Below are 22,215 nucleotides of genomic sequence, written 5' to 3' on the forward strand. Positions count from 1 at the left end.
GAAATTCCAAAAAATTCATTTCAGATTTTATTTTCAATTAATTACTACATTTTAAATAAATCTTATTTTTTTGTTCTTACAATTAAAGAAAAACAGTTAACGTAAGCACTTAGGAATAGTACCGTGCTAACAGATTACGAACAATCGACGACAAATTTCAATTTTGTTATCTTTAATCGCAGAGATTAAAACACCTCTCTATACGAAAAGTACACGAATAAAAACGAGGTAACGACGATGCGGATGGACTCGTTACCGAAGACAGATCAAAGATTAGAGATAAGTCTACAGACGTGTAGTATTATATAAATCAAGAATAAATCCTGGTATCGTGATGAAGAATATTATTTTTTATAAATTAACCATGTTTTTTGTGTATGTGTGGGGGGAGGAGGTGGGAGGAAACAAATATATTCTACTCTTATAGCGAGTAAATAAAATGGTTTTTTTATCGACGATAAAAATGATGGAAACAGGCAGACGGACAGACAGAAATAGAGAAAGAGAAATGTTGAACGAAAATGAATTGCGTTTTCTAAGAGGCAACGCGGATCGAGATTTCGAAGCGAAACTAGATATATCGTTCGGTTAGGTTATATAATAATAATAATAATGGGCGAGACTAGGCGTATACGGGCAAAATTCGTGGCCTTCGGAGAACAAAGGGTTCGAGGGAGCCTTATAGAATCTGTCTACGGCTAGGGCGTTTAGATTCTTTTTACGGTGCGCCGCTCGGTTAAGGCAGGACAGTGCGGAACGTGAAGCAAGAGAGTGGAGAGGAATGGCGAGGAGAGGAGAGGAGAGGAGAGGTGAGGAGCAGAGAGAGAGAGAGAGAGAGAAGATGAGAGAAGAGATGAGAGAAAAGGAGAAGATCAGAAACGGAGCGGAGGAGCGTTCAAGACGCAAAATGAAATTCCACACGCTTCGCTTCTGCCGAAATGCGAACGCTCCCTTCGAGCGAACGGAGACAGGATACTTTATACGTTTCGACCTTGTCTCGAAAGCACGTTTACCAATATTTCGAATATATCTTCCTATGGCTGAAAAACTCGTTTAATATGAGCTAACTTATTCCTATTCGATTTGGTTCTAACAAATTGTCTTTTTTCTATACACAACTTATAATTCGGTCTTCTTTATTTCGAATGCACGATAAGTCACAATCGTAAATATGTAAATATATATCTATATTTGTGTAGTATATTATTATGAAAGAAAAGTTTATCAATTTCCCGGTGTAAGAATCGTCGAGGCCAAGACACGTCGTCGACGTCGTCGACGTCGTCGTCGTGGAAAGAACGCGTGCCGTACTCGAATTCCTCCGCACACATGACTCCCGTGCCGCGTTTCGACACCACACGGCGACGCAATCGCTTCGTGCGAAGCGTGAAATTGTATAGTGAATGTCGTTAGGAACAACCATGAAATACTTCGAGCGAACATAATGGAAATAAACGAGTCCTCGGCGAGTCGATAAGTACGTACCGGCATTTCATCCATCCATTTTCTATCCGATAGTTAGATTTTTCATACGAACAAGAAAGAAGAATTTTATTAAAACTAATTTAAACCGCGATATAGATTTGTCTGGATTCTAAAAGGATTAACCTACAATTTCGCGAATTTTCTTTCAAGCCATTGTTTCATAAAAGAGATGAATCATAAATCCAAGTATAGTCTATCTCTCTCACTCGGTATTAGCGTCTTACATCAGAGCTTCTACTCTCTAAATAATTACACAAACAAGATAAATGAATGCAAGTTGTTCTTCTTCTTCTTTTGGGTGTTTGTTTAAACGTGAATTAATAATAACTCTAAAGAGAGAGGGAGATATATATATTACTAGATATTATCAATTTTATAAGCTTGCCAAGTGGACGTAACAATGAAAGAAAAATGTTGGTGGGTCTATAACAGAGAAGTATTCTACTTGACTAGTCTCTACGACGGCTGCGTTATTGGGTGATGGAGGCAGGGCAGGCGTGGTACATTCGACGACCTTGACCCCTGTTCTCAACTGGCGCTCGTTCTTCGTAGACCGGTCGATATGTACCGCTCTCCATCCCTCCGCGATATAACATCCCCTCTCTCTGGGAGAGATGGTTTTCTCTCGACGCCGACGCCAACGACGCCGACGCGGACGCGGACGTGGACGCCGACGCCGAAGCCGACGCCATCGTCGCGTCCCTACTGCCATCCTCCTCCTCCTCCTCTTCCTACTTCTTATTATTGTAGTCGTGCCTTCTAGTCGTAGTTTGGTGCAATGTATTCGTGAACGCGTTGTATCGATTTCGCGGATACCGCCACAGTCGACGCAGAGACCTCCTATAGGTTTAACGGACCACGACTCTAATTCTTTTTATATTTTACCCGAGTTGGTATTTAATTGAAAGAAGAACAAAAAAAGAAGAAAAAACCGTATCCTTCGTAGATATTCATTTTTTTAATAGTATGAAATAATAGGAATATCGAAAGATTCTGCGCGATTATATTTCATTCGTCATTTATATTTCTCCTATAATATAGAATGTAATAATAAAAAAAAAAATTATATATAATTATCTCGAAAAAGCGTAGCAAAGTTAAATTCGATTATTTCCTTGGTAAGATCTTGGATTATCGTTAAGGCAGCTAACTCGGACACGATCGACTCGGTATCTCGTGACCGGAATACGATACCTACGATAGTGTCGAAGACGTCGACCGTTATGTTTCTTAGTTGAAGAAAAAGGAAGGAGGAGGAGGAGAACGAGGAGGAGAACGAGGAGGAGTGGCAGAGAAAACGACGCGCAAACCGCGCGCTTATTCACTAATGCTACCAACGGATCGCATATATCGAATGAGAATCGAACGTCAGCGCAATACAAGAAATTAATATGATTTGTTTTGTTTAAATGTTGAACCTTAGTAAACTGTAAAACAACCATTTCTTTATCTTTATCTTTCTCTCTCTCTCTCTCCCTGGAAACGAAAGGGTCACGTGTTTGCTTTGGGCCAGTGCCACGAAAGACACACAAAAATATCATACTCGCGTCACGAAGACTCGCGGAGTATCAAGAGAAATTCGCATTAACCTAAAGAATGCTCCTTTTCCAAACGTCTTCAATTCCACTTCAATTTTCAGTGAAGACAATATACTCTGTGCGCGTCTGTGTGTGAATGTGTATGTGTCGAGGTTCTCTCTCTCTCTCTCTCTCTCTCTCTCTCTCTCTATAACAAGTAACGACAACACGCGGTGTGCCGTAACAGCAGCACGCCACGCCATTAAGCTTGTATAACGTTGTTTGCTTCCATGGTCATCCCCTCAACGTCGCCTAACTTTCTAGACAAAACTGCCTACTCCTTCTCTCTCTCGCTCTCTCTTTTTCTTTCTTTCTCAAAGAGCAGCAGCAGCAGCAGCAGCAGCATGCGCACACTTGGCCGACGATTTTGATCCTTTTGCTCGGCCGTGGTGGCTTCGCTTCTTGCGTTGCTTTACTGAGAAAACGTAATTTTAGCCCCCACGGAGTGGTAGGTCGGAAGGTAGATAGGTTGCTGCTAGGTGGGAGAGGAGAAGAAGCGGGTGCATGCCTAAATTGCCGAGGAAACGAGGCCTCTCTACTTCTTTTTCTCTGAGGGTTCTCCCTAACCCTTGCTTATGTGTATATATATATATATATATAACTTTCTCTCTCTCTCTCTCTCTCTATTTCTTATTCGATCTTATTAAGATTGGTTAATACGCAACGATCGAAAAGTAAAAATATAAACTTCGCTAAGCGAGTTTTGATCAATATTTTTAAAACAATTGTTACTATGAAATTTTGCTTCCTTATCGAACTTCCTGTACCTTCGAAAGAAATAGATAGAGAATAGGGGTAAAAAGGATTCTATCGAAGTAAACGTTAATAGAAAGTAACGTAAAGAACAACTCGAATAATTTTTGTCAAAAAAAAAGAAAAAAAAGGGAAAAGAAATACTCTTGAGAAACGTTGAAACGTATTTCAAACAGAAACAACGACAGTAAGGCGGAATTTATGAACGTCCACGACCCTGTTATCATACGGGACAGATCGATATTCCGGGTGGGTAACGGGAAAGCGGTTAATGGTAAGTTTTAGGACGGAAATATACAAAAAAAAATAATTTCATCCTGCTAAGGAATAAATTCGTTTGAAAAATGAATGATCAGTTGAATCGTCAAATTGAGAAGAATAAAAAAACATATCTCGAAAAAACAGTCATCGATCTTTTCAAGTCGATTGAAACGATCTAACTAATAATATATGCTTGCTTTTTTTTTCATCGAGATATTTGTAAACAAGTCGGACTCGACGCGCATGCCTCTTCGAATATTATTTATATAATTATTCATTATTAAAATTATTATCTATTATATTGCATTTTTCATTCGCTAAATTGAGTTCTCTTTCTCTCACCGTGTTCTATGCGTTATCTCGTCAATGATGAGAGACAGATGAAAATCTGTGTTAAGGGACTGATTAATTGTCAACGAGTTTATTAATATTTAAACATATCTTTATTAACAATTCATTGTTTTGAAATTATTTATCGGACATCTTCAAATCACAAGGAGAGATCTTCATGAAAAATATTTGATTAATAATCACACAGCTTTGGTGTATCATTTAAAAACTCTGCTTTCTTAAACTTGCAATTGACTATTTGGATTTATCTACCACCTTTTAATAAAAAATTATTCAAATTTCGATCTAGCATAGCCGACTCCAGTATTTTCAAGATAAATTTAATCAATATTAAAATTGATTATGATATCGAAAAAAGGCAGAAAATTTGTGGTAAGAAAATAATCGAGAAGACGTGATAAATTCGAGTGTAAAAAACAGAGGAGAATGAAAAACTAGGAAGGGACCGGAAGGGCTTGAGCCGAAACAAACGGAGAATATACGAGCTTATATGCTCTCACAGTGAGAGAGGGAAAGAGAGAGGCCACGTAAGAAGAGGCGCGTGTGCCTCGTGGCCTGGAGTTAGCATAGCCACCTCCACCACCGCCACCGCCACCACCACCACCACCACCACCCGCCGCTTTGCTGACTGCTTGCCTGCTGTTGACCTTGAAAAGATTCCTCTCTAAGAAGGAACTACACGATATAGGATCTAACGGTGGTCGTTTGTTCCCTTTAGTTCTTCGACTATCGCCGAAGTAAGCTAATGACGAAAAATATACCGATAATTCGCCATGATTGCCTACCTCTGAAATCAGACCCTTCATCAACGGAGCCTCGGGGACGTCGGAATTATGCGAAATTGCCCCTAGTCAAAGAAATCGGTCGATTTTTTCGACCGACAAAACAAATAAACTAATAAAATGCGAAATATTCTACTTCCTGCAATAGAAGAAAAATTACATTGAAAAATATATCCTTTCCTTCTTGACGAATTCTTCTGTGACTATAAGTTTTTTTTGTTTTCATTGTACCGATTGAGAAATATAAGTGAATTAAACAACGAAATATATATATATGTACATTTACGTGAGTGTACGTTACTTTCTGTATAAGGAAAAACTATACTGAAAATATATCTTACGATTTTCCCTATAGAAATATTCAAATTTTCTTAAGAATCAACGACGCAAGGAGGTCACGCAACTTGTCAGCCAATCAATGTCAGCGTCGAGGCAAACATCCACAGAACGATTAAAGATATCTTGACACTGTATAGTAATCGTTGTTAAGCGCGTTGAATACTAAAAATAACGTATTTACGACGGACGTTGATATCGTAGCTCTCCTCCTCCTTCTTCCCCCTCCGCCCATCCCCAATCCGTAGAAACACACTTTTACTCATCATCGAATACAATTTCTTCAGTTAATAACGCTCCTCCTTGTAAAGAAAGAAAGAAAGAAATGAAGCAAAAGTGAGATAGAAATGTTCGCATAGCCCGTGGCCTTTCTTTTTGCTACAACGAATCAGCGAATTTCGCGTTTGTACATTTAATGAAAGAGAGGAGAAGCGAGAAGGGAATGGTAATAGAAAGTAGCGAAGAAGGGTGGAACAAGTCGTTTTGATTCGCGCACGCAAATTCGATGCAACGACGTGCGATCCGAATCGTAACTCGTTATATAACACGGCGTGAATGATAAAGACCAAAGAAGAAATGATGTTTCGGCCGATTCGATTTGGTGGTACGCTTCTTGCAATTCTTCTTCTTCTTCTTCTTCTTCTTCTTCTTTAGAAAGAGAATCATCGACGTTCTTTTAACAAAATACAGAGCAATTGACAAACTTATAAACTTACCCTGCATTGTCAGCCGTAGCAATGGACATGTGCCTCCTCTCATGGAGAATAGGCGAGGTTTCGCATTGCCGGGGAAGATCCGTGCAAAATATCTAAAAATCCAAACACATCTCCTCTCCCTTCTCTCTCTTTCTCTCTCTCTCTGCCAAACGAGTCACGTTAAGAACAAAGATGCACGAGTTCACCGTACTCACAAGAAACGTCGACTTTTTCTCTACGTATTCACCCGTAGAAAAAATACGAACGACGAACAAACAAAATTAGAAAAATTAAACAAAACAAATCGTAGCAGTAAAATAGTAATAATAATAATAATAATAATACTAATAACGATAGTGAACAATAATAATAATGATGATAATAATAGTATACCAGATGATACTGATTAATTAATTAATAATAGTAATATTTGATGAGAAAAATAATAGGGAACACGAGTTTTCACCAAAGAACTATTTCTTTCTTCCGAAACACTTCCGAAATTTTCGAGTTTTGCTCTATTCTTCACCGATATTGGTTGTAAAAAAGCGAGGCCTATCGCTTGCTTTCTCGTTGGCCTCTCGTTTATCGAAGTCCACCAGTATCCTTCTTCTCCTGTTTCTTTTCCTCTTGGTCTCGATGAGAAAGGAAGATAATAGGAGAAGAGTAACAGCAGCCGCTACGAGTTTCGCGGCAATCGTGAAATCTTTCGTTTTCGACGACGACGACGACGACAGAGCCGGAAACGTGCTCCCCGTCTTCTTCCTTCTCCTCGATCCCTTTTTCCCTACACGAGCAAGACAGCCCGATCGAATTCCTCTTCTTCTTCTTCGCCACTCCCGTAACATTCAGTTTGAACATAATTTTCAATCGTCGAACTCCTCGACGACGACAATGTGACTCTCCTCCTCCTCCACCACCCTCCTCACCCTTCACCTTCTCTACCTTTTTTTCTTTTATATTCTACGGGATTCTAATTCTCTTCTGTTCGTTGATCGAAACCTTAACGATTCGTCGATCGATTCTAAAATAGAAAAGAACAAATTCGTCAGTCGATGCTTTTTTCTGTAATTCATTTTATTTACATATTTTTTTTTGTTTTTTTTGTCGTCTAATAAAACATATATGTTTCTTTCCAATTGTAAATATTGAAATTGTCGCAACAAACACGACTATATTATGTCTGATCTAAATATGCAACAATAGAATTATTGTCTTGAGTTGGCCAATATGCTATGATCGAAGATTTCTGAAAATCTTTTCTTGGTTTAAAGAAAAATTTATATTATTTCAAAAAATAAACTTAAAAGGAAGAATTTATAAAGAGCACTGATGTAAGACGAATGGATCGTGAAATGCAACAGATCACATCGTGAATTCGAACAATGCAATTAAATATCAGCTGAATATGAGAAAATATTTTTCACATTACGATGACTAATTTGTCATTTTATTTCTTTACGGCAATTTACAATATACAACCAATTTATTTACAATATATAACCATTTCTACACTTATTCAAATATGTTTTTTTAAATGCAGACAGATCTGTTTTGCATCTATTACACTATTTCAATAATCGAAAAAGGATTGAATAATAATTTTATTGCTATTCTCGTTTAAAAAGAAAAAAAAACAATAAATTAAAAATTACTCTTTCTCTTAAGTAATATTATTTGCTCGTCTTCGTATAAATATTGTTTGTAACAGCAATATTCAATATTCTATATAACTCTATCAGAATAAAAAACATCATATTAAAAAATCTTTCCTAGAAAACTGCATCTTATAAAAAAAAAAATCCTTTGACGTAGTCTTCTACATGACTATAAAGCATCTTTCTTCCTCGTTTTCTATTTTAGTTAATTACTTGATGAAGAAATTATAGATAATCTAGCCTTATAATACTGTTATTACATGTATATATACAAATATTATGCTTCATTATGACTTCAAACTTGCCAGATGTATTTTCTATCGAATAAAATATTTAACAACAAAATTGAAAAATAAACTTTAATTCGTATTTAAAGATCGACGTGCCCTAATTTTATATATATACACGTTATACGTAAAAATAAAATAAAATTATAACACGAAAAATTACAGGAAGACTAAATATATGTGCGAATTGAAAAACTCTATTGCGTTTTCACGTGATTAACATATTTCTCAAAGAAACGAACATCTCTTTACCAACGAAACATTGCTACGATAAGAAATTATTATCTGCCAGATAGCGTATTGTTAAGCCGAATGTCCTCGTTTATCGACCTCGAGTCATCTAAAATCGATATGTATACATAAATTACATACAAGTCACCGTAACACGATGGCGTTCTATTAAAAAAAAAAAAAAAATGATCAAAAAATTGCATTTTAAACATAGAATTTAGATATTTTAAGAACGATAACTCGATACCTATCCACGAAATAGACGTTATCCTCGTGAACTCATTACGACTCGAGGGATTTCGAAAAGTGGGCCATTTATTGCTCTATCGCAACAACGATGACCCGAATTTGAATCTTTACATGAGACTGAGCCTGGCAACTTTTCATCTTGATCATTTATTCGCACATTTGAAACATCTCTCTGTAATGTCGTCTAACTTGAAACGCTATAAACTCCCTACTCTCTTTTACAATTATCAAAATTATGATGATTAGATAAATATTAACTGAAAATTCTCCTTTTTTCTTTTTTTTTTTTTGCGTATTATCGATAAATCCAAATTTATTCAGAATAATAAGCAAATAGTGTTTCTTTCTTTCTTTCTATTAAACTGGCTAAAATTTCATAAAAATAAATTAATACTTATGCATGCATGCATAAGTACATTAAGCTGTGAGAGTCAAATATACATTTCTCTTTTAAAATATATATTTTGATATTACAAATATATAATATATACTTATTGGCTATATATAGTCCACAAAATATACTATTATATTATTTATTTAAATATAAAACCCAGACAATTCTGGCATTAGAAAATTTCACATAACTTTCGTACACTTTTGATTTAAACGCGAAAAAAGAAAAATAGGTTATAAAGAGTAAACAATGCAAAGTAATTATGTAAGATCTTTGACAACAAAGAGAATACGGGGTAATTGTAACGATGATGAATCGTTATCTAGAGATAAAGAAGAATCTCTTGGAAATAAATGTCTCGAGTGACATGAATGTAGTTAACGTTCTTTCGTAATAATCGCACGCACAGCAATTTTTCGAATTCGACTCGCTTTTCGAACTCTCGTGAACGAGTGAACGAGCGGACGAATGAACGAGTGAATGAATGAATGAACGAGTGAACGATTAAACGAATGAACGAATGAACGAAAGAACGTTTCGTGACGCGCCTCTTCGTTTGCAAACTTCTATATCTCGTAACGTTAACGCACGGGGCATGCGCATTTGGCCGTGCGAAGGTGGCTGGCTACGTTCTTCGATTCCACGAAGCTTCGTCTCGCCAAAGGGACAAGGGGAACGAAGGGAAGGGGCAGGAGCAGCAGGAGAGGGAGAGAAGGGGAAAGAAAAGAGAGAGTGAGAATCGTCGCGCGCATACTTTTTTCCCCGAGATTTTGGATCTCTTTCTTCTCATTTTTACGTTGAATGTCTTCTCATTTTTTAAATAATTACAACGTTTATAAGACCTTGACAGTTCCGTCTTTGAAATGTTCTTATCTTTATCTGTTCGGGATTTAAATCGAATGTTATTCGATTTTCGAGTTAAATGTCACATAACCTCAAATTCGAACGATTCTTACGATACCTAGATTTTTCAATGACAATCTCATCTAACCTCGTTTCACTTTCAAATTATTAACATGTCTACGATCAAAATAAATTAACTTTTTGAAAAGACGCACATAAAATTAATGTTTATTTTCACCTTCGCTTCTCGTTCAATTAATTTTCTCTTTGCTTATTCTACAAACGTTCGATGTTCGACATTTTTGTAGCTACACGCTAGAAGGCTTCATCGAGTTGACAACCCGTAGAAAGAAAAAGAGAGGTTATGTGCATAATAATTCGTTTTTTTACGAAGGACAAAAATGAAAATAACGCTAAATAAGTAAACTAATAAACGAGGATAAAGAGAATAAGGATAAATACGCGTGTAGAAACTTTTTAACAAAGTACCGAATAGCATATGACATTAAAATGATATCGAACGCAAAATACGACGCAAAAAATAGCTTCTTACCGACGTTGATGTTGCTCATCGATGTCGGGAATAAGAATCGTTCTTCCATGTCAGGATAAGAAGACGGCACCTCCCCAATACTTTTCTCTAACACACAAAAACTCTCCCTCTCTCTCTCTCTCTTTCTTTCTCCCTTTAACTTTGTGCTGCTTCGCCGTAAAACGTTTAGTCACATACACAAGTAACAACACGAACGAATCTCATACCAAGAAAAAAAATAAAAGCACGCGCGACAACACAGGAAGAAGAATAAAGGAAGAGAGACGATGTTAGATTTTCTTTCTTCCTCTTTGTCTTTGTCGTTTATAATTTAAAGACAGCACTCGTCATCCGATGGAAAGACCATTTTCCAGTTATATCGTAACGGACGCACGCGTAAATATCGGCCTCTATCGACTATGACGACAACGTCGTACACTCTCCTCTTCTTCGATTCTCGCACACACGAAATAACGCACACTTCAGACAATTAATTCGCGAAAACGAACACGAAAAAGACGTCCTCCTTTGGATGTTTTTTCTTTTTATCACAACACAACGTGCATTCCTATAAAATCCGCAATCGTTCAATCTTTCGAGCACATTCTTAAATGCGTTTCTCATTACTTTCTTCGCTTCTCAGCCTCCTCTACATCCACCTTTTAACGCCAAGAAGGATGGAACGGAGCCGTATAGGTTGCAACAGTTTTCTGCAGAAAAGCACAGCGGGGCGCCACGAGACGCGATCGCGGCTCTCCTTTTCGCGCTCTCCCCTCCACTGACCAGCAGCAGTAGCAGCACGGTAAAGACTTTCCCCCACCTCCTTCCCACTCCCCTCACCATCTATCTCTCTTACTCCTATTATCGAGTACACCACACGCGAGCACTACGCGTACATACACCGTATACACACCGTGTGTCGCACTCCTGCACTACTGCTCTCTAGCTTTAAAAAAAAACTTCTCTCTTATATGTCATAGAAGCTCGAAATATATGCATTCTACATAGAGAGGCATCGCCCGACACAACTTTCATCCTCGATGAAAAAAGAGAAGTAGAAAAGGAAGGCCTTTCTCTCGTCGTTTCAAGTCCGCCCATGTCTCTCTTTCGATGGATGAGAAAGAGAGACGTCCGTCTCTGTCTTTCTCCTTGGTGTTTCTTCTCCTCGACAACCTTCGTCGTATCTCCTTTCTTATCGTTCTCGTATTCCTTCTCTCCTCTCCACGCCCTTAGTTTTCTTTCCTCTATCAGTCGGTGCTACCGTACAATTTTCCTTGCCTCCCTCTCTTTTTATCTCCGTGCACAGCACGATCCCGTACACGCTCTCTACGATCGTGGCGCGGCGGCACAGCGCGGTGCGGTGCGGTGCGGCGTGGAGAGTACGTGTCGCCAATGTATAGATGTGCGCGAGTGCGCAAATCTAGTGTCCGTGTGTGCACTTGATTAGCCGTGTCTGACGTCACGGAACGGTTACATTGCTCGCGATTGTCACACACACTCGACCGAGAGGCACCACCGTCGGACGAGTGTAGATTTTCTTCCACAAAACCGTTATACTCCTTCGAGGCACAAACTTACAATAATAGGAAACGTACACTCGCACGCATATCCAATACGATCTATTATCCAAAGAAAAATGATTATTTTACCCGCAGAAAACGAATTACCTTCGCGAAGAAACGCGGCCGGGCTCAACACGCAAAACACTCGCGGTATTTGTGAAACGACTGAGTACACGCAACACACTATACTCTTGCCCGTACAGAAGGTACTCCGCCAGGTGGCAACACTCTGCTATCTCAACACGACCTCGACGAATATGATTCGACCCACGAAAACGAACGATTTTTAACGAATACGTACGATTCCTCCTTAGTTCATTATCAAGTGCACGAATATTATGCATTGGGAAAACATATCAGTCAAGTTAAAAAAGAAAAGAAAACCAATATATTTGTATACACGTGTTCCTATTTGATTGAGCTAAATTCTTTACTATAATTAGAGTAAATTTTATTTTACAAACAGAATGTTCTCATTTCTATTTATTCTCGTCCCACATTTTTAAATGCTGTTTCTTAATGGTAACCTTGTAGTTGGTTCTCATTGGTTTGATTACTTTTCGCTTAACCAATCCAAATACCCCGTTATATCGGTGAACGTGGAGACCTCTACCATAATAATCGACTTCATACCTTTCATCCTGTCAAATTATATTTCGAATTAGAGAGAGAAAGAGAGAAAGTTGCCGAATGTAATATATATTTATTTATATCATATATAATCTAAATCTCCTTTAGCAAATAGATCTCGTCGTTTTAGATTTGCAATATTTAATATGTCACAAGTTCGCTTGTCCAGATGTTGATTGTTTTTATATTTGAATTTAGCGCTCTTAAAAGGTAACTCTTGTACGCGCGTCTATGACTTTGGCAAGGTGTATACTATATATATATAAAAAGAGAATATTTTTTTTATACGTATATAAACGTATCGGAGAAAATTAAAGGTACCGGTGGAAAGTATATGGGCTCCGTGTATACCATTGTGCATCTTATGGAATTATTTGAAATATCCAATATTCAAGATTTCGTATAAGAATATAAAATTTTGATCAATAAATTATCCTATGACGCATTTGATAAAGTGAAAGTTTCTCGTTTCTTGAAGCAAGAAACGTTTCATGTTCTCTGTACATTACGAAACATCTTTAAATATAGCGTATGTAAGCAAATTACTCGATCAAGATTTTAAACAGGCGGAAGTATATATATAAATATCGATTCTTTCAATGAATTACATCCCCCCGCTACTTTTCAAATATTACTTTTCTATAATATTCGCTAATTAGTATTTCATTTTAAAAGTTAATATGAGAAAAATATTCAATATTATACAATATATATGAGAGTTATAAATATTGATTATTTTATGTTTCAGTGAATTAAAGTTTATAAATGTTAATTTAAGTATTAAGCATAAAAAGTTAATGAATAGAAGTAGTTCAACGTATCTCCAGCATTTGCCTTAACTATCACAGATGCCATACATTTTAGTACGTGGTAATTTAGCATCTTATAGTCATAGATATCCTTGGAGAGTTCTAGTATCAGGACTCAAAGGTAATATTTTCTGCGTAACCTTTTTGTTCAATAGTAGAAGAGACTACAATGATAGATTAATCATTTGTTAGCATCGGATATAGAACAACTTACTCATTTTGCTTCTGGAGGATACTGTGACGATTCTACGATAGTGTACTTACAACACCCTTGTATAATATTAACTGCTCTGGAAGTCCTTGGATATAAGGTTGTGGCATCTTCAAGTACTAGTGTCAAACAAGACTACAATGAATATATGTGGACTATGAGAAAAGATTTCTCCGAGCCTGAACCTGAACTTGTTATAAAAACACGTAAGTTTTACCAATAGATTTCTTTCTATTAAACTTTTATTTATCGAATTTAAAAATTATACAACATATTCTGACATAGCAACAAATTATTGTCTATGTGCGTTAACCAAATAAACATTCCAAAATAAGTTATCGAATATTTAGATCGCCTTAAGTAACTGTTAAGATAACTGTTTAAAATTAGTAATAAAAACTACTCATTATACTAAGAAAAATAATATACATTTAGAATCGTTGATATGCAGGGTTTAGCCAACACTATTATTCGTCTTGACCGGTAGAATAAATGAAAATCTAATAAACACGATGTCGAATCAAGCATATTGTTCTTGATAATAATGTTAATGTTAAGTGACACTTCCTACTGATGTTTACAAATTTAAATAAAATTTTCAATGTTAGTGTAGCAAAGGTACCTTTTCTCAAGTAGCACATTAAAAGTACAAGTAATGGCAGAAAATCATTTGTATGAAATTATAACTGCTTAGTATATCATATCTTATCTGAACCAATGAAAATAAAATAAATAATCTCTTTTTCTATACAATCATGATATTAAAATGATATACCTGCTATTTTTCATTGGTTTATAAACGAAGAGAAATTATCACGTGTCATGCAACAACGTGATACAAACGAAAGTAGAATAATTCATTTATTTATGATTTCGATTAAAAGAATAATCGTATTTCCGAAGGTTATCGATTTGTTTTTAAATTTCTACTTATACTCCCGTATTTTTTTTCATTCATTGCTATTGTGAATCTACTTCATGTCGTATTTAAGTAGTACTACGTGTATAGTAGCGCGTATAGTATTGAACAAAATTTGATTCACGATTACAATGCGTCATTCATCGTATGAATTTATTGACTGGTAGAAGTGCAATTATAGTGTGAAAATGGAAAGAAGTGGAAACGAAAAACAACAGGTATGAATACCATCCATCTTTATCTTCTTCGCATCATTTAAATTTTAAATTTTAACCTCGACGATCGATAAAACTAATTACATGGATAGGGGAGACAAGCGCGTAGACTTTTTCGTTATACGTCAATTAATTCTATAATTGCGTATTGTTCACGATTTATTTGCAATGTCAAATTATATTTCGAAATAATAAATTTGTCTTATCTTTCGTTACAAGTACAATGATTCGTATATAAAAAATGCAAACTTCAATAACGAGAAATATCTTCGATTATAGATCTCTCGTTTTGAGGTTATCACTTATGATATTTAAATTTTATTATTGAGGATAATAAGCTATTGTTAGCTTCGTTAGATTGAAAAATTAAATGTTTCTGTGTTAATGGTTAATAATAACATTAAATTAAATAAAAATGGTGAAAAAATGTGATATTGTGTGGAATTATTATAACAAAAAAATCGATGGTTCTCAAGTTGTTGCTTTTTGTAAATATTGTGATCGTTCCTATAAACAAAATGCAGCGCGTATGGAAAGACATTTAGAACGTTGTGAAAAGTGTCCAGAAGAAATTAAACGACAATTTGTACAATTAAGAAATGATAAAAAAAACAAAGCTGATACTCTTGGCATTAAAAATAATGAAAAACAACGAAAGCAAGAATCTTCGATGGAACGTGTTACTGACATAGAATTGGAAGATCTAGAAGATTGGTATTATAAAAATCGCTATTACATGGATGAAATATCAGAAACAATTCAGCGCGACGAAAAAGTAATAGTACAATCGAAGGATAAATCACACACAAATCATAACACTAATGTTCAAAGTGTCAAAAGTGATACAAATGCAACTGTAAAAGCTAAAGACATGAATCAAACTAATATAAAGATAACTAAAATTGGTAATTTCAAAATATTATATATTATAAAAAAAATGATTTAGAGATACAAATATTTATGTTTTAAATGCTTTCACAGATGAATCCAAAGAACATACAAGTTCAGTTCGTCATAAAAAATTCCTACCATCGAAAAGAATTTCACGATGGCCACTTCTGTCAATGCGTGATACTACTTATTCATCTATACAAAGTAAAATATATCAAGAACGATTATTGGAGAGCCAGGCATTAAGAAAATCTGCTGAATTGGAGCTACGCCGTAAAACTTTGGAATTGGAAAAATTTCAGTGGGAATACGAAAGAGACAAAACTCAAAGTGAAATACGTTGGGCTTATGAAATGCGAATGATGCAATTACAAGAGGAACATGAAAAGAGAATAATCGAGCAGAACAAAATTTGAGGATATTAATTTATAATTTATAATTTATCTAATAATGAATGCTATTAATATAATATTGATTCATTATAACTCTTACTTCTGTAAAGTATTTTTCTGAATTTATGAAGATTATTTAAAATTAAACAAACTCACATCAAGTTTATTGCATTAAATCATTGTACCTTGCATAAAAATGAGTCTGTACATAATAATTTAATTGTCTCCATAGAAAAGTATTCAGAGAAAGAAGACATAGAAACATGAAAAATCTTTCATTATTTTCTCATCGCATTGTAATTATTTTTTTCTAGAAGGAAAAGATGGCGAAGTCTAATGAAAGTTCTATTGACCCTATAACGGAGGTAGTCAGTGCAGTGCCTGAAAAATGGATTAATGCAGCTACGAGTGAATCTTACTATTACGTTGGCGTAAGAGGATCGCCGTATGCAACCGAATCATCTGTCTTTGAATTATCACCAGACGAACTATTGGCACTTACCAAACGTTTCCAAAGCTCCACTTCGACGGTGGTCAATGGCGCTCTGATCAAAGGTTCATCTAAAGTTTCCTACATTCAAAAAGAACAAGAGTTTATACATTTATTTTAAATTTATGGCAAAAATCAAATATATCGATTATTTTGTTTTTTTTTTTAATAGTTAAAAAACATTGTAACTTATCGTTAACAATTTTTTTTTAGGACGACCTTTTTCAGTTATTAATGCTCTAGCTGAATTAGGCTATCGAGTTATTTGTAGTACCGGAGAAGCTGAAATTCTTTGGACGCTGCAACGAGAAGTTTAAAATATTTTTAAGGATTATGCTTGTAGTCACAAATATGCACATATAAAGATACACACCAGTAGTTTGTGCGCAATATGTAATATTAATGTAATCATCAAAGAGGATTGGAGAAAAATTATCTATCTTTTATTTTATAGACTTAATAGATGATCGTTCACTTTTTATTGTTTATGTCTGCCGATAATTAGTCTCTAGCAATTTATCAGTATAAGCATTTGATAATAAATGCGGACGGACCAAACATAACGAATTGTTATTTGTAAAGAATACATTCAATTTGTAACTATTTTTAGTAACTATTTTAGTCATTATTTTATTCGATTAATACAATAATAGATACTTTTTATACATTTTCTTACAAAAAGAAAAAATAATTACAGAGTTTAGCCTATTTTCATAATTCGATAAATATACAGAAAATAGAATTGTTAAACGATTACATAACGACGCCTATGTATGATATAACGTAAAAAAGAATATTTTGTTGCTGAGTGTTTTTAGACTCATTAAAGTGAACTCAAGTACTTATATGTAACACGTTTTCCAATGGACCTAGTAATCCTAACTAGCAACTGTGCGAATTTTTCTATACGAATAGTGTCCGAGTATGTCTTAGATTTTAGATCGTATCTAATGACGATTTAATAAGAAAAAAGGCAAACATCCGTTCAAAATAATCAAAATAAAATAAATTCTCGATAGTTGAGAAATTAAATAAAAATGATGGTTTCTCTCTTTGCTTTATATCTTTATTATTTGAAAAATGAAGTTTTTATTGTTAATATTGAATTAAAGTTTTGCAAATTTATAGATTTTTTACAAATGTATAGAAAAAAATAGAAAGTATTTTAAGTAACTCATATTTATAACGTTCATCGATTCGTCAGTTTTTATCGTTGTTATAATGATTTTTTCTTTGAAGCGATTATTTATCGATTATTAAAAAATGCAGCTCCAATTAAAAATGAATATTTCTAACACCAATGTGTTGGTGATTTATTATTCTGTGTATGCTAAGATGAATACAAATTATTAAATGATTTATTGTATTATTATTCAAAGCACATGGTTTATGTTTAAATTACTTTATTTTTTATGTTTTTGTTTCTTCTCATTATTATTATTATTATTATTATTAATATTATTATTATTATATATATATATATGTTCATGTACCTTCGATTCTATAATTCCTAAATCCATGTATTCTATTCTTTATTGAAGAAATTAAATCGTACTTGTATACATATAAAAAAGTATTTGAATTTTTTCAATAACTCAAGAAATCTATTTCTTTTCCTATACGTTTAAGTTTATTATTATATTATAATAAATAAATCGACGTGATTGAAACATATCAATTAAGGGTCTCATAATAAGTTACAGATTAAAGAAAATATGGCGAAGGAAAGTAAGCATGAGAAAGGAGTAGAATCCTGTTGCGATTTATCCGTCAACTTGGGTGTTTGTCAGTCCTTGTCAGAGATCGAATTCGAGCGAGGCATATGGTATGCAGGTAAGTTAAATGATTTCTTTACAATTTTATTTATTATTAAATAAACTTTCAATTGAATATTACTTTTTCAGCTCAATATAATGATAAAGACAAAGTAGAAGGATTTTTAAGAAAAGAAATTTCGGCAGATATCGAAGATTCAGCTGGATATACGGCTCTTCACTATGCAGCTCGAAATGGACATTATCAGATTTGTGAAATGTTGTTAAAATATGGAGCTAACGTAAACGCTAAAACGCGTTGCGGCCAAGCAACTGCTCTTCATAGAGCAGCTACTCAAGGACACGATCGTGTCGTTGAAATTTTGTTAAAGTATGGTGCTAATGCAAATTTGAAGGACGCTGATGAATATACTGCTCTGCATAGAGCTATTATTGCTGCTTGCGTCTCCATTTGTCAAATTTTGATTCCACATTCGGATCTGTCTATCGTCGATAAGAAAAATCGTACTGCAAAACAATTGGCTAATGAATATTGTAACGACGTATTATCGCTTTTATCTTCATAATATTATTTCATATGTTTCATCTTATATCGTTTATTATCTTCGATTTAGAAATAATCGACTAATGTAAAAAAGTCACCTATATTTCGATCTAACTTCAATGCAGATCATCATCAGATGTCACAATGATGATCGTAACTTTAATAAATAAATAAAGTATAATAGCCGTCATTATTGCTAATTTAATTATGATGTTTCGTTAAAAAAACCTTCTCGGCGAATCTCCTAAATTCTCTTGAAAATATGTTGCTCATACATTCATTGTTTTCTCACTAAGATTATTACAAAATTCTATTGTACAAGCTATTCAGAAGTTGAAAGAAATGGAAAACAAATAGAAAGAATGAACACGAGCGGTGAAGTGGTCACTATTTTCATTGGTCAAGCTGGGACTCAAATGGCAAATGCTTGTTGGGAATTATTTTGTCTTGAACATGGTCTGAGACCTGATGGTTTTCTTCAATGGGGATACAGTCCTATCGACGAATGTTATCATACGTTCTATGGACCAACCCAGGTGAGATATTACTAGATGTAAGAATACATATAATATTATAATATACAAAATATTAATATGTATGTAATATTAATTGGTATGATTCTTTAGACAGGAAAGTATTCGCCTCGTACTGTGATAGTGGATTTAGAACCAAGTGTGGTGGACGAGATCAGAATGGGTGTTTATAAAGATCTCTTTGATCCGTCATCATTGATAACTGGGAAGGAAGATGCAGCAAATAATTTTGCAAGAGGATATTATTCAATCGGCAGAGAGATAATCGATCTTGTTCTAGATCGTATTCAATCCATCTGTGAAGCTTGTACTCGATTAAGCGGCTTCATTGTTTTCAGGTAGAATCTAAATTTAACTTATTATGTATAAATACTCTTATTTAATATCAAGCATTAACAGCATTAAAGACGAATAGTGAGAAGCGTGTCTTATTTATTTTGTAGATCCTTTGGTGGTGGGACTGGTAGCGGGTTAACTACTTTATTGCTAGAATATCTCAACAGAGATTATAGGAAAAAATTGAAATTAGATTTCGCCATTTATCCAGCACCAAACATATCCACGGCAATCGTCGAACCTTATAATTCCGTACTGACAACTCATGGGACTCTAGATCATGAGGATTGTTGTTTCGTCGTAGATAATGAAGCTTTATACGATATTTGTGCGAGGTTTTAATTTCTTTTATTCATTGCTTTATACTTTTCCTTGTATTCATGAAATATCTTTTACTTATATCTATTCATTTATATGCGTAGGAATTTGAATGTGGAGAATCCAACTTATACGAATCTCAATCGATTGCAAGCTCAAATAGTATCGAGCGTGACAGCATCGATGAGATTCGAAGGATCTGTCAACGTCAGTTTAGAAGAGTTACAGACGAATTTAGTACCCTTTCCAAGAATTCACTTCCCCTTGGTAACTTACGCTCCTATAACTACACCTGAAAGAGCAATTAATACGGTGATGTCCGTTAAACGAATTACATATGATTGTTTCGAGCCTGCCAATCAAGTAAAATATAGCAAGATTAAGCTAGGACGAGAAAGTATATAAATGATATAACTTTCTCTTTTGCTCGCATCGTTTTTTAGATGGTAAAATGCGATCCTCGTACGGGTGCTTACATGAGTTGCTGTTTGCTTTACCGCGGCGATGTAAGTCCAAGTGATGTTAATAAGACCATTGCTAGTTTAAAGGGTAAAAGATTCATACAGTTTGTTAGTTGGAGCCCAACTGGGTTTAAGGTAAAATCAAGAATCATTTTCGTTCATATTACATTGCGATAGAATTTCAATTAATCGTCTCTATTATTTTAGGTAGGAATCAATTATCAACCGTCCACGACGGTTCCTGGCGGTGATCTAGCCTACTCGAAAAGAACTGTAGCAATGTTATGTAATAACACTGCAATCCGACACGCATGGACGAAAATTGGACAGAAATTTGATTTGATGTATCGGAAAAGAGCTTTTGTTCATCACTACGTTGGTGAAGGTATGGAAGAAAAAGTCTTTCAAGACGCTATAGATGATACTGCTGCGCTTATCGAGGACTACAAAGAAGTCGAGTCATATAATAGCTCATAATTAATAGATAAATAGCTGACATATATTCAATTTTCATCCAGTTAAATAATTTATTATGTGAAATATTTTCTTTTACTTGCGTTCAGTATTGCAAACTCTTCTGATCTTGCCTGTCCCTACATATATTTCTAACTCTTCCTTCACAAAAGTTAATAAAAAATTGTCCAATTGTTAAATAATAAACTATTTAAATTACCAGTACTTATTGATTTGTTCAAAAAATCTATATCTGCCGCGTAAGGCATTTAAATGCCGCTTTTCAATTAAAATTTTGACATTTTTCCAATTTACAATAGAAATGACTTATCAGTTATTAAATAATTCATTTATTAAACTTCCAGGCATAAATTGTAAACTTCTTGATGCTCGACATATTCTATAGACTTTTAGGAATAATATAAGTCCATAAAAGTTAATAAAAACTATCTATTTGTTGAAAAATAAATTAATTACAATTATCAACTTTTAAATATTACCGCGGAATAAACAACCAATGGGGTTTTGGCGGAGGTGACGTCACGTAGATTTAAAATTTTAGAAACATTTCCACCTGTCAATTTTAAAATGACAACAAGTTAATATTATAGGTTATACGCAGTACAATAATCAAATACATAATATTTTTAGTTAGTTCTAACCCGTATCATATTTTTCTTTATAATAATCGTCAATTCAGAATAAAAATGGTTAAATTAGGTAGCTTACTGTGATTCTGTTATACCTTTTTAAATATTGTATCATCTTTAAAATGATAGCTACTGGTAACACGAATATGTCTGCGAATCCTGCAGAATATGATTTACACGATTTACAATTTTACAAATCTTACCCTATTGGAAATTGTCACTTGAGCGAAATAAAATTAATGTGCTTACAACGAATAGACGTTTTACTGCTTGTAGAGAAGATATTTATGAAAACTGGTCCTGGAAGAACAGCTCGTCAATGTAAAGAAATATTATTAAGTGAATTGAACAAAAACAACTATGATTCATTTTTCAATATTATAAATGGTCCTAGCAAATTAAAAATACAGGAGAAAATAACATCTTTAAGGTTACGAGATAACGTTTCTCATTTTGTTTTAAAAACAATTTGTCCTAGAAAGCATAAAAGATGGTTTATTATTCAAGAAAAAAAACTTTTTCTTTGGAGATTGTCAACTTTGACTGACGAAGAGATAAAAGCATTTTTTATCATTAACAATATCCAAACTTA

General features: G+C 34.4%; 4 protein-coding genes across 8 annotated transcripts in view; 3 read left to right on the top strand and 1 right to left on the bottom strand.

Moving 5' to 3' along the window:
* LOC122514935 (nuclear receptor coactivator 2-like) overlaps positions 1-12,185 on the bottom strand; it is a 42,430-nt gene extending 30,245 nt beyond the window's left edge. The window contains exon 1 of one of the 2 annotated variants that reach the window (XM_043632121.1): positions 10,456-12,185. Coding sequence is in view for 1 of the 2 variants with exons in the window: in XM_043632105.1 (XP_043488040.1) it covers positions 6,262-6,290 (29 nt within the window). In the remaining variant the exon portion in view is untranslated. Of the gene's footprint in view, positions 1-6,261; positions 6,566-10,455 lie in introns of those variants that run through there. The other variant, XM_043632105.1, reaches the window with a different exon arrangement.
* Positions 12,186-12,849: 664 nt separating this feature from the next.
* LOC122515039 (ankyrin repeat domain-containing protein 39-like) lies at positions 12,850-19,062 on the top strand. 4 transcript variants are annotated; one of them, XM_043632207.1, is made up of 4 exons: positions 12,850-13,155; positions 13,375-13,556; positions 13,628-13,852; positions 18,257-18,321. In XM_043632207.1, exons 2-4 carry the CDS (start codon positions 13,475-13,477, stop codon positions 18,259-18,261), a joined length of 312 nt encoding a protein of 103 aa, XP_043488142.1. In that variant the 5' UTR covers positions 12,850-13,155; positions 13,375-13,474; the 3' UTR covers positions 18,262-18,321. The 4 variants fall into 4 exon arrangements, with proteins under 4 accessions (XP_043488142.1, XP_043488133.1, XP_043488123.1 ...); XM_043632198.1 differs by lacking the exon at positions 18,257-18,321 and adding an exon at positions 16,378-16,500 and having other exon boundaries at positions 12,858-13,155; XM_043632188.1 differs by lacking the exons at positions 12,850-13,155; positions 13,375-13,556 and adding an exon at positions 18,458-19,062 and having other exon boundaries at positions 13,765-13,852; positions 18,257-18,386.
* LOC122515031 lies at positions 14,790-16,224 on the top strand. Its single transcript, XM_043632167.1, has 2 exons — positions 14,790-15,685; positions 15,762-16,224. The coding sequence occupies exons 1-2, from the start codon at positions 15,196-15,198 to the stop codon at positions 16,085-16,087; spliced, it is 816 nt and encodes a 271-aa protein (XP_043488102.1). The 5' UTR covers positions 14,790-15,195; the 3' UTR covers positions 16,088-16,224.
* Positions 19,063-19,152: 90 nt separating the features above from the next.
* LOC122515012 (tubulin alpha-4 chain-like) lies at positions 19,153-21,900 on the top strand. The gene is made up of 6 exons (XM_043632146.1): positions 19,153-19,408; positions 19,499-19,743; positions 19,849-20,076; positions 20,164-20,422; positions 20,503-20,655; positions 20,728-21,900. Exons 1-6 carry the CDS (start codon positions 19,235-19,237, stop codon positions 20,995-20,997), a joined length of 1,329 nt encoding a protein of 442 aa, XP_043488081.1. The 5' UTR covers positions 19,153-19,234; the 3' UTR covers positions 20,998-21,900.
* Positions 21,901-22,215: the final 315 nt, after the last annotated feature.

This window comes from Polistes fuscatus, unplaced genomic scaffold (genome assembly GCF_010416935.1).
Source record: "Polistes fuscatus isolate 324 unplaced genomic scaffold, CU_Pfus_HIC Scaffold1, whole genome shotgun sequence".
Taxonomy (NCBI): Eukaryota; Metazoa; Arthropoda; class Insecta; order Hymenoptera; family Vespidae; genus Polistes; species Polistes fuscatus.